Here is a 16,299-nt window from a genome sequence, read left to right as displayed (position 1 = left end):
AGGTAGGAGGCAGTGATAAAGGATTGTATAAGAAGAATTAGACTTGTTAGGCTTGGCCCCATAGTTAAGCCATATAAGGCCTTGAAGCTGCAGGTTTCCCCACTCCTGGTCTATGATTTGATGGCTTGAGTTCAAATCCTGACCATACCTCTCACTTAAATCTATGTGATCCTTTCAAATTTTATTTCTCTGGGTCTCAGTTTCTTCATCTGTAAAATAAGTGAAGTTGGACCCAGTAATCTCTAAGGTCCCTTCCAGCTTTAACTATTAGAAGCTCTTTACCACTCTGGTAATTTTCTTTTCAGTTGTTATGAAGTCAGGCATGATTCTCCTAGGCTGCTAACTTCCTTAACTGTTTTCTACCTTCTCCCTATTATCAAAAGTAGAGGAGGCATGATTTTCACTGCTTTACAGCGAAAGAAACATCTCCTTAATGTGGGATGATCTGGGTTATAGTATCACTACTATTAGTTACTAACTTCATGACCTTGAGTAAGTCACTCAACCACAGTGGGCTTCAATTTCCCCAAATGTAGCTTGAGAACAAAAATGTTTGTAGCATGGATTTCACTGGATTGTTGTGAGAACCAACTTAAATAATGTATATTAAGTACTTCATAATTGTAAGTTGCTACATAAACATGAACTGTTACTGTTACAAATTACAAATTGTTACTTTCTTTATTGCAATGTCTGTGCCTTTCTATAAACACAGAAGGGAGTTGCATGGATTCCATATCCCATCTTTCACAATCATATAGGCTCCCACTGATAGACAGAGAGACAGGGTGGAGACAGGAAGATTACCATGATGACCGCTAATGTTTTTCTAGCCCTAACATTCTGACTCAGAATAAAGGAACCTAAATAACCTTAAAAATATTTTCCCTGAGACGTGTATTTAAATGTCACCCAACTATTTATCTAGCCAAGAGACCTAGGTACCAACTCCCACATTGCTGAATGAGTCACTGGAATGATACCGGGTAACCTCTATCATAACTGCTTTATGAATTGGATACCTAAGCTGCACTGGAATCAGACCCAAGAGGATGCAGAATAAATCCTTGCAATTGGTGGGAGGATCGAAATAAATGACCTCTAAGGTACCTTTCAGTTCTAAGATTCTGAGACTCTAAGATTATATATGAAGGACCAAGGGGGTCTTCTCTTTTCAGCCTCTAGAGCTTGCTGCTGTCAGATTTCTACCCAATTCCCTGCATTATCAGCCTTCCCAAAAACATAAAACACAGGTCAGCTTTTAGCTCATGTCTGCCCCTTCTCTCTGACTTTGAACTTTTCTTACTGTCAACTGACTGTCATAATCCTAGCTGGTGGCAAATTTGCCCAGATTTTGTGCAAATCATTTCACTTCCCTGGGCTTTAATTGGACTATGTAATTAATAATGCTCCCTTCTATTTTAAAAGTGAAAAAAAGCTGGGGGCCAGGAGGGGAAAAGGGGGAAAAACTCATATGAAAGTCATATGGTGAAGTATAGGGACACAAACATCAAAATTAAAATATACTCTCAAATTTTTAGTTCAAGGTTATAGGAATGATAAGTCCCTACTATAATGAAAGATAATAGACATAAATCTTCCTGATTCCAACCCCAGTGCTGCATCCACTGTGCCACCTAGCTGCCCCTCTACTGAGTATGGTGGTGATTTAAAACAAATCAAAACAAAAATGCCATTTAAATCCTATAATGTGCAGAGTATTGAAGTGGGCAGGCAAGCATAGCCTTTACCCTTGAGAATTTTCGGGTCTAGATGAAGACACCCATCACAGATGGAAAGGCCACTGATTTCCTATGAAATTGAGATATTCATCATTTAAGTATCCTGATCTATATTTTGCCATTGGACCCAGATAACTCTGGAGAAGAAAGTGAGGCTGGTGACTTTACACAGCCCTCCCTCACTTAAATCCAATCCACCTTTAAATCATGGTGTCACCTTCCTGTCCTGGTTCTCTTCGAAAACAAAGGACAAACAACACCAATCTGATAAAATGGCAGAATAGGAAGGGAAAAGAGGTCAGACTGGGCAAGAGATCAAACGTCATTTACAGCAACTTTGGATGTTTCCTATGTGTGCATATGCACACATCATGAACAGCTCACATACATGTATGCATGCATAATACCATACACATGTGCTCATGTATACATATACATAAGTATGAATTACCTATTTGACAAACTACTTGCAATCATCAACTATTTTAAGGTCAGTGTATGAAGAACGGGGGCTAGAATTGTAGATATGCAAGGAACTCTTCACTCCCCAGATTCTTATGACACAAATTTTCCAATTGCTTTCACACACATCTCTTTTTATATTCAATAAGTCCTTGTAATATATTGGGTAGAAATGATTAACCCATATATAAAGGAAAAACAGTATGGCCTAGAGAAGTCAGATTCACATAATCAGTCGATGGCAGAGCACAGATTCTAGGTCTCATGACTCCCATACCAGGCTCTTTCCATTGCAACTCAATGACTTTACACACAAACTGTAAATAACATCTCTGCCTTCCTGTCTGAAAACACTCCGGCCACATTTCAAATGGCATCTAGATACAAACTGACTTGAGTGCTATCTCCTTATGACCACACTTTTAAATGGATCACGCCTCTGAAATAAATGTTTAGTAGTAATAGCTAGCATTTAGATAGGTCACACAGCTAGTAAAAGTATCTCAGGTCACATTTGAATGCAAGTCTTTCTGATTCCATGTCTGAAGCTCTTAATCACTGTACCACCTAGCTGCTTAATGAATTGAATTCAAATCTAGAAAACCTCTGACTTCTTTCTGGATAGAGATTAATCTGCAGTAGAATTCACCAGGTAGCGGTCAAAAAGGATCAAGTATTCAGGTCGTTGGTAAATTCACTTGAAGATATCCTCTTCCTTTCCAGCCTCCATTCAATTCTGTCTTAATTTAGCCAACAGCCAGAAGTGTGACATAGTATCACCCCAGAGTCTGGATTGTAAGTGTGCCATTTGGAATTCCTAAAGGGGGAAAGTTAATAAGTAAGGGAGAGGAAGTCATAGTATCCTGTGTAAAGAGCAGGCCCCACAGCCAAAAAGACTTGGGTCTGACTCCCACCTCTTACACATACTTGGCTGTGTGACCATTGAAAGTCACTCAAGCTCCCAGCGCTCAACAGAAACTCTCTAAGGCTTGAAGTTGCAGAGAAGGTGCTAGCCTGCATTGGTAGAGGGAGATTTCTCTTCTGGGAGTTCCCTGTATCAGTGAAGTCACAGGTCTAGTCCCTCTCTCTGTCCCCAGTGAGTAAGAGACTATTAGCTGAGAACTTGGCAGACAGGTTCAGTTTGAGCAATAGGAGGAACTGTGTATTATCTATGACTTAACAGGCAAATGAGAAGACTCTTCTACCTAAAAACTCCACTGATACCTGAAATATTACCTCTAGAAATGAATTTTTACAAATGAATTCATTTGAATTAATTTTGTCTCCTATTAACATGAAAAAAAATCACTTAAGAAATAACTCAGGTATAATAGAATCATAATTTTTCACATGAGGAAACTGATGCCAAAGATGAAATGTGTAACCTTAACCCAACATTACTCAGCTTGTCAGTGACTGAGTATGAACTACGACCCAGATCTTCTGACTATATGACTGAATGTAATGCCTTCTATTTTTTTCTGTTCCATCTTCCATGAAACCATCATCAGAAGGGACTTCAGAAATTATCTAGTCTAGCCCCTTCATTTTAACAATGAGGAAACTGAGACCCAATGAGGCACATTAATTTGACAAATCTCATGTAGGTAGCAAGGACTAGAGCTGGGATTGAGACCTAGATCTTCAGAAGTCTAAGCCAATGCTCTTTTTACAACATTACACTTTCTTATCTGCCTGAAATTCTCCCCAGCTGGCTTTAGGAGGGGTCAAAGCATCAGGCACTGCACAGAGAAAGCAGGTCAAATGGGCCACCTGCATTTGTGGGAGCAGCACAGGGGAGGAGGGATGGGTGCAGGAGGCAGAAAAGCTAGGATGTTATAAAATGGGAGAAGTAGGAAGGCATCAGGATCCCATTTTAAATTTTTCTTGAGGGCCAGCCCTATCCACATTCCCACCTCCTTACTTTTTAAATAGATCAGGGAACTGGAGAATGTTTGCGGATGCCAAAACGCCCAGGACCTCCTCCATATGCACCTCTGTCTCTTTGTTGTATAGACTCTTCAGGGCTGTGGCAAAGGCTGTAGGAAGCAAAGTGAAAGAAAAAACTGCTTCAGCACGAGGTTCCTGGGGACAAACCCCTCAAATGCTACCATCTAAAGGCCTGCAAATAGGTTCAGATTGTCATTCACTTGCCTCTTCACCCTAAGAAAGACAGGAATGACTGGAATGTCAGTGACCAACTGTCAATGAACAGAGTTCAGTGATGACAACTTTTTGTCATAAATTTAAATCATTCAGACCTTTATTGGAAAGCCAGGGCAAATGGAAGAGAGGGACTTCGCATTGCTTTCTTTATATTGAATACATGCTGGAAAGCAGAGATGATACAAAAAGAGAATACAAATGATGTTCCCTCTTACCTTGATTTCAAGGTAAACGTTTTGAGATCACTTGCAAAGTATTTGGGGTGCTTCCATTAATCAATTCTCCTTAAATGGAGTTTAAAATGTATTTGCGTTGTCCCAAATATAATGACCTAGTGAGCAACATCATTGTGAAGCTCGGCATATTTAATGTTCCCTTAGGAATGTGAACTACCCAACTACTTCAACCATCAACCACATTATTTCCCACCCTAATCTGATTTCCCAGCTGGCCAACTATCAAAATGGTCAAGCCAAGAGGGGTGATTACAGCCTCGAGATAAGTGATGACACTTCACCAAAGGGCCTGTATTGAATTAAAATGAAAGGATTTCATTTTGATAATAGAAGTGGTAAGATAAAGAATAATCTCAGGGTGGGCCCACTTTGGGCAAGGCTAGAAACTGATTACACGTGTCACGGATATGTTGGTAAGTCATATTAAAGAAGAGTCTCCATGCAGGTCCAAGCAAAGGGATTTCCCAGGCTAAATGTTTGTTTGAGCTCTGGGAGAGTGAGTTTTTCTAGAGACATCTACTTGACATAGTACCTTTCCCTTAAATCTCATGATTTTTCCTTGCCAAAGCCATTACTTCCATCTTTAGTTAACTTTATGCACTAATTCATTTTTTATTTTTATTTTTCAGATTAAAATTAAAAACATTTTTTTTTAATTTTGTGGGTTTCTTTGTTCTTTTCATCTATTCAGTTCATTTGAATGGATGGATTTAACTTTGGTTCTCCATACATATCGAAGTCTGATTCAATAGCATTCTCAAAAAAACAAAAGAGGCAGTTTACGTTACCAGTTTTAGTGACTAGAGGATCATTAATCTTCAGAGAAATGGCTATCTTCTTTATTGGAGACTTTTTTGGCAGTTCTTTGGATGATTCACCTAAGACATTGAGATACATGGGTTGACAAGTGTGCAAATGATACTGTTCCAATCACAGTCAAAGTTTCAGGATATTTCCATGAAAGCCCACTCTCCCCACACAGCTGGCAATAGGCAAGGAGCTATGGGAGCTCACAAAGCCTCTAATCAGATTGTCATGGTCATGTGATCTTCACTGAAGATTGCAGACGCTAGAGGGATATGGTTAACCATAGCAATCAACTTGACTGTCAGACTTCCTCTTACCTGTTCAGTGACTTAGAATCATAGATTTAGATCTAGAGAGGATTTATAAGAAGCCATCCAATTTACCACCCACCTTTCCTTCTTTTTATACATGGGGGAACCGAAGGTCATCAATTCAGTCAGTTGGTCATTCAATCAACAAGCATTTATGAAATGCTTACTATGTACCAAGCAAGGTTCTAAGTGCTGGTGATACAAAGAAAGATGGAAAATGGTCTTTGCTTTCAAGGAACTCACATTCTAGTGGGGAAGACTGTTTGTAAATAACTAGGTACAGATAAGATACACACCAAGCAGATAAATGTTATATGGCAAGAATGTTATATGGCAGCTGGCAGGGACTGGTAAAGGTTTCTTGAAGATGGAATTTGAGCTGTCTTGAAGGTAGTCAAGGGAGCAAAGCAGTGGAGATATGAGAGCAGAGTATTTCAGGCATGGGAGACAGATAGTACAAAGGCATCAAGATGGGAGATAAGAGTGTGTTCAAGCTCCTATAAGTGGGCTAGATTGTAGAATACAAAGAAGGGATTAAATTGTAAGAAGACTAAGTAGGATTAGATTTATGGGGAGATTAAAACTGAGAATTTGAGGATGACACTGAAGTCAAAGGTTTGAGTGACTGGGAAGATGGTGGTGCCCTCCACAATAAGAGGAATGTCCAGAAGGACAGAGGGTTTTGGGGAAAAGATACTATGTTCTCTTTTGGACATGTTGAGTTTGCGATATCTATATGGCCATCTAGTTTGAAACGGCCAAGAGGCAGTTGGAGATGCCCCAAGCTTATCAGAGACACTAAGGACACATACACACACACACACACACACACACACACACACACACACACACACACATGAATCAACTACATAGAGATGATAATTGAACCCACAGGAGCTGATGAAATTACTGAGAATACATAGAGTAAAATCCTAAGCCTATCTAATAGCAGTAAAATTTGGAAAGGCATAGAAATCGCCATTATATATTATTGTGGCATATAGATAGAAAGTTGGCCTTGGAGCCAGAATGAGCTACAAGTCTTGTCTTTGACATATTAGGGCGTATGATTCTGGATGAGTCAATTAACCTCTCGGTTAATTCTTGGTATTCCAACAGTTCTCTGAAACCATAATCGTAAACATAGTGCCAATCTGCCATAGTGAGAGGGATTTTACTCACCAATTTCACAAAATCACAGATCCAGTCCTCATCACTTTCCTGTGATTCCTGACATCACCTTCCATAAACATGGTATAATCCCAGATCTGGAGTCAGAGGACCTAAATTCAAATTCTTGCCCTACTACAACCAGTGCAACATTGACCAAATCATATCACTTTTCTAGGTCACAGTTTCTTCATTTATAAAATGAGAGTGTTGGACTGGTTCGTCTGCAAGGTCTTGTTGAGTTCTTAAACCTAGAAAATGTTATTGTGGGTAAACCCTTCTACATGGTGAAAAGACTTGATGTCAATGATCCTTCCTCCTTGGACTGTGTCTGCAGCAGGTGCTCAAGTTAATAAGTGCTTAAAGAACCTACATTTAACCACTGAATTTACAGACTTGCCCCTCCAAAGACATCCATCTCTTAATAACTTCCAACTGCAAGCCAGTCAGACCGCAAGCAGAAATCAGAGGCAAAAAAAGCCAGTCAAAGCAGTTTGGATGACTTAACAGGCTAGATCCAGTAAAAAATCAACTTAATTCAATAAACATTTATTAGACAAATGCAACGTGCAAGGCCTGAGGGACAGGGAAAAAAAGGAAAAAGCCTTTGTCTTCAAGGAACTTAGATTTGACACTGAAAATAAAGTTGTGAGGCACCATAAAAGCTACCAATTTATTAGTATTCTTGTTTTTTTCCTCCTTTCAAACTATTTGGGAGGGAGGCATAGCGCAGGGATTCTCAACCCAGGGTCCATAAATTTGTTCTAAAAAAAATTCAATAACTTTATTTTAATAAAATTGATTTCTTATTTATTTTATTTTAAAACATTATCTGCAAAGAAGTCTTAAGTTTTCACTGGACTGACAATGGAGGCCATGGTACAAAAAAAAAAAAAAAATTAAGGGCCCCTAGTCTAGATAGCACCATCAATGGAGTACCCTGCATAGGCAAACCATTAATTGGGCCCAGTGGGAAAATAAGTCCTGGATGCTCCACTAAGGAAGTAAGGACAAATACGCTTGAGACATATGGAAGAAGAATGGAAGGGAAACACTTAAATTAGGGGTTTCTAGCCCCTTTGTGAGAATCATAGGACTACAGATCTAGAGTTTGGAAGGACTCTCAGAGGTCACTGAATCCAACTCCCTCATTTTTACAGATGTGGAAACTGAGGCCCAGGGAAACTAATTGACTTCATTCAGTGGTTAATCTTCCAAACCATTTTTCCACAGTTATTTATCTACAGCTCAAGGGAATTGTTAATGCTAGTATAATATTCCTGATGGGGTAGCCTCTTTCTCCCTAAATGGGCAGTAGTATCTCATAACGTGGGAATCCATGGTTGTCCTCACCACTCTTCATCAGAAGAATATGGGGGCTCATTCTCTAAGCCTATGGAGTAGAAACGGAAGGCTAATCACCTCCAATGACCTGTTTGGTTCCAACATCCCAGAGCTTTGCTGCCTCCTACTTCAAATACAGCTCCAGTCCTAAGGCACGTTGGTGGGCTTCAGTGTCTGTGGGTTTTCCGGGACACCTGCTTCTCATGCTGGGCATGAGGCTGTGCTGCACAGTGCCAAAAGGCAGTACATGGCCACATGTGGCCAACTGGGGACCCAGCTAACTGTGGAGATGAGAGCAGGGGGACTTGTTTTTTGAGTGGTGAAAACTTGATCAGCCCAATTTGAGCCTCTAGACCCACAGACACAAAAGACAGGGTGAAATTCTATAGTCAACACTTTATTGCCCTATGAATAAATCATTTTTCTTTAGAGTCGTAACATGATATACTAGAAAGAATCCAAATTTGAGCTTCAGAAGACCTAGGCTTGAGTCTCATCTCTATCATATGTTAGCTTTGTCACTTCACCTGGCTCTCAAGGTTATTGTCAGGCTCCAAAAAAATTATGAAAATGAAAACTGTATATTTTATAAACTGTAAAACACTGTATAAGTATGAGAGGAGGGGCAGTGTGATTTGGGAATGAACAGAGAGCTGGATTCTGAGCCAGGAAGACCCGAGTTCAAATCCTTCCTCTGACAATACCTGATACAAGAAATGGCTCAATAAATGTTTGTTAATTGACTGAGTGAGTGACTGACACAAACAGGTTGTATGACCCTGAATGAGCCATTTATCTAACCTCTCAGGGCCCTCAGGAAGTAGCTAAGACTGTAAGTTGAAGGGCAGTTATTGACCTGAATCAGTAGAGAGAATTTCCTTACCAGAAACTCCCTACATGGATGAAACAAAAAATTATTGGTAAAGGGGCCAATCAACCCTTTGTCTCCCAGCTGCCTCAAAGAAATGTCTGTATTATACTTACAATAAGACTTTAAGAGTACCGCACCCCACCTCCCCCCAACACACCCACATGCCACCCTGTCTAAAACTATACAACAGTGGACTCTTGGATCAGATGCTAAAATACCTCTCAGAAATTTCTCCAGTTCTTTCATGGGGTCTGTGTTCTTCTGGGACAGGGCACATAAGTAGAGCTTGGTTAGGGTCCCTGAATGAAAAAGCTGAGGCTGATGGAGTTCCCATTTGAAGCCCATGCAGTCAAGTGTCACATCTGAGGGAAGAAAACCATTTTGAACAAAGCATTCAACAACTTTTCTGGCTAGAACTGTCTTAGGAGCAACCACAAAGTGATTCCTTTTCCTGCTTGCCCTCTCTGCAGCATTTGGCCTTGTGATGCTTTCTCCGCCTTCTCCTTGAAGACTTGCAATGACATTGCTTTCTCCTGATTCTCCTCCTCCCTTCTGACTGCTTGGTCTCTTTGTTTCCTTTCCTGGATCTTTATCCAGGTTATTCTCAGTAACTGTGGATATCTTCCAAAACTCTGCTCTAGACCCCACTCTTTTTTCTTTAAATATCTCTTCCAATTGGTTTCCCTGAATTGTCTCTATCTATAAATGGTGTAGGACAGATAGGTGGTGGCGGTGGATAGAGTACTGGGCCTTGGAGTCAAGAGGAACTGAGACACTTACTAGCTGCATGACTGTGGGTAGGTCACTTAACCCTGTTTCCTCAGTTTCCTCATCTGTAAAATGAGCTGGTGAAGGAGATGGCAAACCACTCCAGTATCTTTGCCAAGAAATCTCCAAATTGGGTCATGAAGAGTCAAAAATGACTGAAACATGAAATGAACAACAATACTACTGATGTGGATTTTCCCCTAGAGGGTTCAGATAACCAGCCTGAGGCAGTTAGGAAAGTGTGTATCAGAAGCAACACAGGAGAGTAGAGGGAGTTCTAGGTTTAGCATCAGAGGATTTAGGTTCAAATCCCAACTCTGCCATTTCCTTTTTTTGTGACTTCGGGCAAATCACTTAACTTCTCAGGACCTCAGTTTTCTCTTCTGCAGAGTTAGGGATTTGGACTTGACACCCTCTAAGGTCACTTTCCAACTCTAGATCTATGATCCTATGTCTTACTTAGGATCTTTACCAACTCTGAGATTTTATGAAAATTTTGAGTCAGATACTATTTCCAATAGATAAGCCAATGACCAAAGAAGACCTTTGAGGTCCCTTCCAACTCTACATCTATGGTCCCAAGCTACTTGTGGGAATTGATGACTGTTGCTGCCCTCTTATTCTTTTCAAGTTTATTTTAAATATGGGTGGGCCCCCAGCTCATGGGTGGTTGTTGTTCTGTCAGTTTAGTTGTATCTGACTATTCATGACCCTATTTGGGGGTTTCTTGGCAAAGATATTGGAATGGGTTTGCCATTTTCTTCTCCAGCTTATTTTACATATGAGGAAACTGAGGCAAACAGGGTGAAGTGACTTGCAGGATCACACAGCTAGTAAATGTTTGAGGCCAGATTTGAACTCAGGTCTTCCTGCCTCCAGGTCCAGCACTCTATCCACTATGTCACCTATTCTCCCCCCAACCCCTCCTCATGAGACAAGTACCTAAATGCCTGTTCTAACAGCTTCCAGTAAGCAAAAACTTTCAACAAAATCTTGCCACTTGCTGAGGAATGAATGAGGAGGAAGAGGTAAGAACTAGAAAGGAAACTGAAGTGAAGAAAGAAGGACAATGGTAGAATGATATGAAAAACTCAAAAGATGTATTGGCTCCAATGTTAAAACCACCTGGGAATTTTCTAGGTAAAAATAAGACTAAAATTCAATGCTCCAAAATCGCAAATATTAAAGATTTAAAATCAATGTAATGCTAGTAAAAAGTTTTCATGTGCTAAGAAAATAGTTGCCTTATGTATAAAATGAAGGCATTAGTATGGAAAGCCTCTAGGGTCCTTGTTAACTCTAATTCCTACAACTCTATCTGAATTCCAGAGGGGATGTTCTCAATCAGCCCCAGGATGAAGTGATATCTCACAGGACAATTCCTGAGCCTGTTAGGGAGTGCTTTCAGATCCATTGCCAAGTAAATTCATTTCAGTCCAACAATCATTTATTAAGGCCTGCCATGTCGAACGCACATGCTAAGCTGGAAATACTAAAGAAAAAAAATGAAACAGCATCTGTTCTCAAGTTTATATTCTCCTAGCAATAACTGACACTTCTATGTTTTCCTTTTCCCAAGCAACAGGGAATGAAAAAGAGAAAATAACTTTTCCTAGCCTTACTGATTAAAAAACAAACCAACAACTTTCACCAAATTCTGTTTTTAGCGGACTTGACATTTTCTAAGTATCTTATTGCACTTCTACATTTGGCCTTGTTTCCCAGTCCTTACTAGGGTGGGGGTGTAGGTGCTTTGTTCTTAGTGCTCTATTAGACTGTAAGTTCTTTTCCTTTTAATTCATTTTTAAAAATTTTCAGTACCAGATTCTTTTCCTCTTCCTGCCCCCTCCCACCATCATTGAGAAGGCAAGAAATCCAAAACTCATTACAAATATGAAGTCATGCAAAAAGACTGAAAGTTCTTTTGAGAGCTGGGACCTTGTCTTGTTCATTTGTGTATCCCCTACAATGAAGAGAATGATTTACACATGGTTGGTACCCAATAAAGATACACTGAGTGAATGAACAAGCACCCACGCCATGAACAAAGACTGGAGTCCACATAATGAAGCCATGTGAAAATAAGTAATACATTGTGGAATAACAATAATTTAAATTCTTATAGTGTTTTAAAATTTTCAGATTACTTTCCATATTTCATCTCATTTGATCTTCCGCACAGCTCTCTGAGGTAGGTAATGCAAAAGTTATCACCGTTTTGTAGATCAAAAAACTAAGGCTTTGTGAGATTAAATGATTTGTGATTCATTCAAGGTCACAATGCCAGCTTAAAATGCTGAGGTCCTTACCAATTCTGAGATTTTATGAAAATTTTAAATTTCATGCTCTTTCCAATACATAAGCCAAGAGGCAATATAAATAGAAAATGAATAATGCCCCATCTTTCAATTCCCCTTTGCTTGGTTTCCATTTCTCTTCTGTCTCTACCTTCTTCTTCTGTTCATTTGCATAAACTCACATCTGAAACAGGACTTCCATACTTAGAATCCTTAACTTGTTCCAAGGCTCAGTTCAGGTCCCACCTTCTTAAAGAAGCCTTACCTGATTCATCTTGATTTTCACTTATCTTTGTACAGGTTGTATTCTCTCAGCTCCTTGAAGGCAAGAACTATTTTTATTTCTGTCATGGTATTTCAGGTTCCTAGCACATAGTAGGGACTAAATAAATGTTGAGTGAATGTAATTCACCAGATATTTGTGGAATACAAGGTAGAAGGAGAGAGAGGAGAGGAAATGGAGAGGAAAAACTAAGGAAGACAGAAAATGGAGGAAATCTAGAGTACGTTGGCTGAGTACAAGACCTGAATCCATCACAATCTAAAGGAAAGAATCCTGGATGGAAGTCAAGAGTTGTGTGAGCTTGAGCAATGAACTTAAGCCACCCAAGCTTTAGCACCCTCATCAGTCAGATGGAAATAATAATCCCTGCCCGGCCTATCTCAAGAGGTTGTTGTGAAGATAAAATAACTGTGGCAAAAACACTTCATAAATTTTGAAGTGCTCTATAGATACAAGGTTTTTTCTATGAGGATAATAAAGGGCAGGGGACAATAAGCAATGAGTGGATGAAGCATCTGTTTACCTAGGCAGCATCAATTTCCCAAGCAAATAGAATTTTCGTAAAATCTTAGGAGTGGTGTCATGGGAGTAGTTCCTCCCTGAGTTCATATGGCTGATAACTGCTGTCAAATAGATATTGACCACAATACAGAAATTATGGAGGTAAAAATTATGGAGGTTTTTATTATTATCCTCAATCTTAGTAAAACACAAAGGTATATTTCATATCTAAAGACTAAACTCTTGCTAATAGCAAAAGTGAGGAAAGGATAATTAGAATATTCGTATATGGTATTTTGATTAAGCTGTCCATTCCAAAGGGGGATTGTTTGTGGGTTATTGATAATTTGCTTGTGTCCATAAGCACATGAAAACGTATTTGTCTTTATTATTAATAGGAAGTATAGACCCACTTTCATGAATTCAGGACTCCATTCTATATATATAGGCATGTAGTTATCTAAATTATTCATGTCACTGGAGACAGGGACTTACCTGCTATGGTGTCCTGTCTGGGTTTTTTTTTGATCGAACCAGTTAAGATTTTCTGAAGTTGTGGAATATGTAGCCTTAAGAAAAATACATTAAAAAAAAATCCAGTTATTAATACTGACATCTGTTTTGCAAAGGTAATCTATATCATAAATCATTATCACATCATTATCATCTCAAACTAATATGATCCTATAATAATAATAGATGGCATTTAATGTAAATAATAACTTACATTAATACAACTCATTTGCAAAATGCTTTCCTTACAACAACGCTTTGAGATAGTATGACTACTATTTCCATGTTACAGAGAAAACTAAGGATAGAGAGGATCAGTGGCTTGTCTGTGGTCCTCCAGCTTGTAAGTGCCAAAGCTGGGACTTGTATTAGGTCTCTCATCTGCAAAGAACAGTGTTTCTTGTGGTTTACAAAGCTCTTAACAGACGTCATCTCATTTGAGCCTCACAGTGACTCTTTGAGGTAGATGGTATATTATTTTCACTTTACAGATAAGGAAACCAAGGGCTAAGTGACTTGTCCTAGAATATCTAGCCAGTAAATGTCAGAGGCAGGATTTAAGCCCAGTTTGTCCCCCTCTATATTGGATGCAAGTTTTCCGACCCCCAGCCATTTATCATCAAGGCACAAGTTCCCCTGTAATATCTTCTCATCTTTTTGACATTTGGGAAAGTTTGTTAACTTTGCCTCTCTCTTTTTGAAAGCTGACATGGAAAAGACCTCAACATCTTTATCTGGGTCTTCAGTATATGACAGCCTCTACTGGCAGCAGATTGGCATTCTATTTAGCTGGAATCTTATTCTATGACGTGGTACCAGATAATCCATCAAAATTTCTCTTCTAATATGGACTGTGTTATGTGTTGGTCATCTGCCATCATTATCATGCTGAGTGACTTAGTAGTTGAGAAAAATAAGATATTCAAATCATATCTACCCACACCCAACACCTCTTAGGAAAACAGAACCAGTAGGGACAGCCAAACAACCAGTATTAACAAATGCTCTGGAAGATTTATGTAACTGTCTGGCTATATCACATCCTTGAAGTTCATGGATGGAAATTATAATGAGAGTCAGTGACAGACTGGAATGGTGTTGACGTGTTCTTTCTAAGCAAAGATGACACTCCCAATTCACTATCTGTAGGTCTCAGCCTTTAGGGTATTTTCTTACCAGTGGAGATGGATATAGCTAGAGCCAACTGAACTCTCATTCAGTTCACTTGTAGCCAGGCTTACACATTTTCAAGATAGCTGGCAATGATTAAAGCTGCAGTCTGTGACTATGGAACAGACCAGAGCTCACTGGAGAATTCAAGGATTAAACCCATGACCCCACTGTTACTATAATCCAACCAACTGAGCCACAGGGTCACAGTAACAACATGAGTGGTCATATACTGACTTATCTTTTGATCACATAAGCTGAAGGGGCATGATTTCTTGATTGTGTTAGGGGTTTTGAAGAATCTAAACTCTCAGGGCAAACTATTTCAGTGTCACTAAAAAGAAATGAGCTTTGTTTCTCATTCTTAACAATTGGTAGGTACTAAGTGGGGTTTAATCATAGCTAAGATGGCAGATAGGCATGTAGGCATGTAAAAGCCTCTGGGAGCGAAGGGAGAGAGTGGACAGAAAGGATCTGGGCTCAAATTCCCAACCTTGCCATTTACTAGCTCTGGAACCCTGGGTAAGGGACTTTACCTCTATGCCTCAGTTTCCTCCTCTATAAAGTGAGAGGCTCAGACTCACTTATCTTATAAATATCTTTTCTAAAACATCATGTTTAGTTATGGTTAGTGGTCCATAAAGGTCATCTAGCTCTTAATCCTATGAGGCATCTTACAATGCTTCCTGATTTGTACCCTAATTTTGCTGGCCATCATTCTGAATTGTAAAAGCTTCACCCATAGGAAAAAGAAAGGGTCTGTGAGGTCATGATGGAATTCCACTGGGAGGCCCATTTCAAAGACTTTTGTTTTTTGCTATAATATTTAGAATACACAGAGTTCTGAAATATCATGGGAAGTCTCTTATTCTGTCAAGAATTTTGTATCAGAAAACAGTTGCCAGGAAACCTGATTCTTAAATATTGTGGTGGCTATACATGTCTTTCCTTCTAAAACCTCAGTTTGCACCAGGCACCAACTTCTTCTGCCTCTAATCCTTACTGAGTGACTCCACAGTCTATTCATTACCTTACGCCCGGTTCACAGGCTCTCACTTCCCCATTTGTTAGCAGAATCACCTTGTGTTTTTAGGAGCTGAGGTGAAGGCAGTGATTATTAAAATGAGATCTTTTTTAAAAGTCAGGAAGGGTTCAAAGAGCTTGTCAACTTTTCATTTTCTGTGCCTCAGCACCCCTGACAAATTTTCAATTTCTGTCACCTCCCAGTTCTCCAGCTCCCTCTGACTTCCCCATGTTCGTTTTTCACATTTAGTGGCAAAGCATGAATCCATTTACATAAAAATCATTTTATCTCTGAGGAAATACAAAAGTTAGCTGATAAAAAATTAGTTTTCTCACCTTCTTCCCTTGTCCCTCTCCACAAATTAAAATGTGTGAATAAAAGCTAAGAGCCAACAGGGAGGTAGCTTAATGTAATATATAGATGAGTGATTAGGTTGAAATAAAATGTCATATAAACAACTGGTTTCACACATCCCCAGACTTACTAAAGGCAAATCTGCTTCTGCTGGCTATATTACCATTTATTGTATTTTGATGTGGCCAGTGAACTAAGAAACGGAAAATCTGAAGGATGGTGGAGAGGAGGGGAGATCAGTGGTCCTGTGGCATCCTGAAAGGCGTGAGCAAACACTGAC

The 16,299-nt window shown here is 39.4% G+C and overlaps 1 protein-coding gene across 2 annotated transcripts in view; it reads right to left on the bottom strand.

Annotated features, from left to right (window-relative positions):
* Positions 1-16,299, bottom strand: part of BTBD16 (BTB domain containing 16) — a 100,182-nt gene that overhangs the window by 74,712 nt on the left and 9,171 nt on the right. For both annotated transcript variants that reach the window (XM_072624578.1, XM_072624587.1), the window contains exons 4-7: positions 13,454-13,527; positions 9,328-9,471; positions 5,395-5,484; positions 4,129-4,243 (exon numbers count right to left, since the gene is read on the bottom strand). In XM_072624578.1, coding sequence (XP_072480679.1) covers positions 4,129-4,243; positions 5,395-5,484; positions 9,328-9,471; positions 13,454-13,527 — 423 coding nt within the window. The remainder of the gene's footprint in view (positions 1-4,128; positions 4,244-5,394; positions 5,485-9,327; positions 9,472-13,453; positions 13,528-16,299) is intronic.

This window comes from Notamacropus eugenii, chromosome 1 (assembly GCF_028372415.1).
Source record: "Notamacropus eugenii isolate mMacEug1 chromosome 1, mMacEug1.pri_v2, whole genome shotgun sequence".
Taxonomy (NCBI): domain Eukaryota; kingdom Metazoa; phylum Chordata; class Mammalia; order Diprotodontia; family Macropodidae; genus Notamacropus; species Notamacropus eugenii.
The sequence above is the reverse complement of the archived record's forward strand: the minus strand, read 5'-3'. Positions and strand labels throughout refer to the sequence as shown.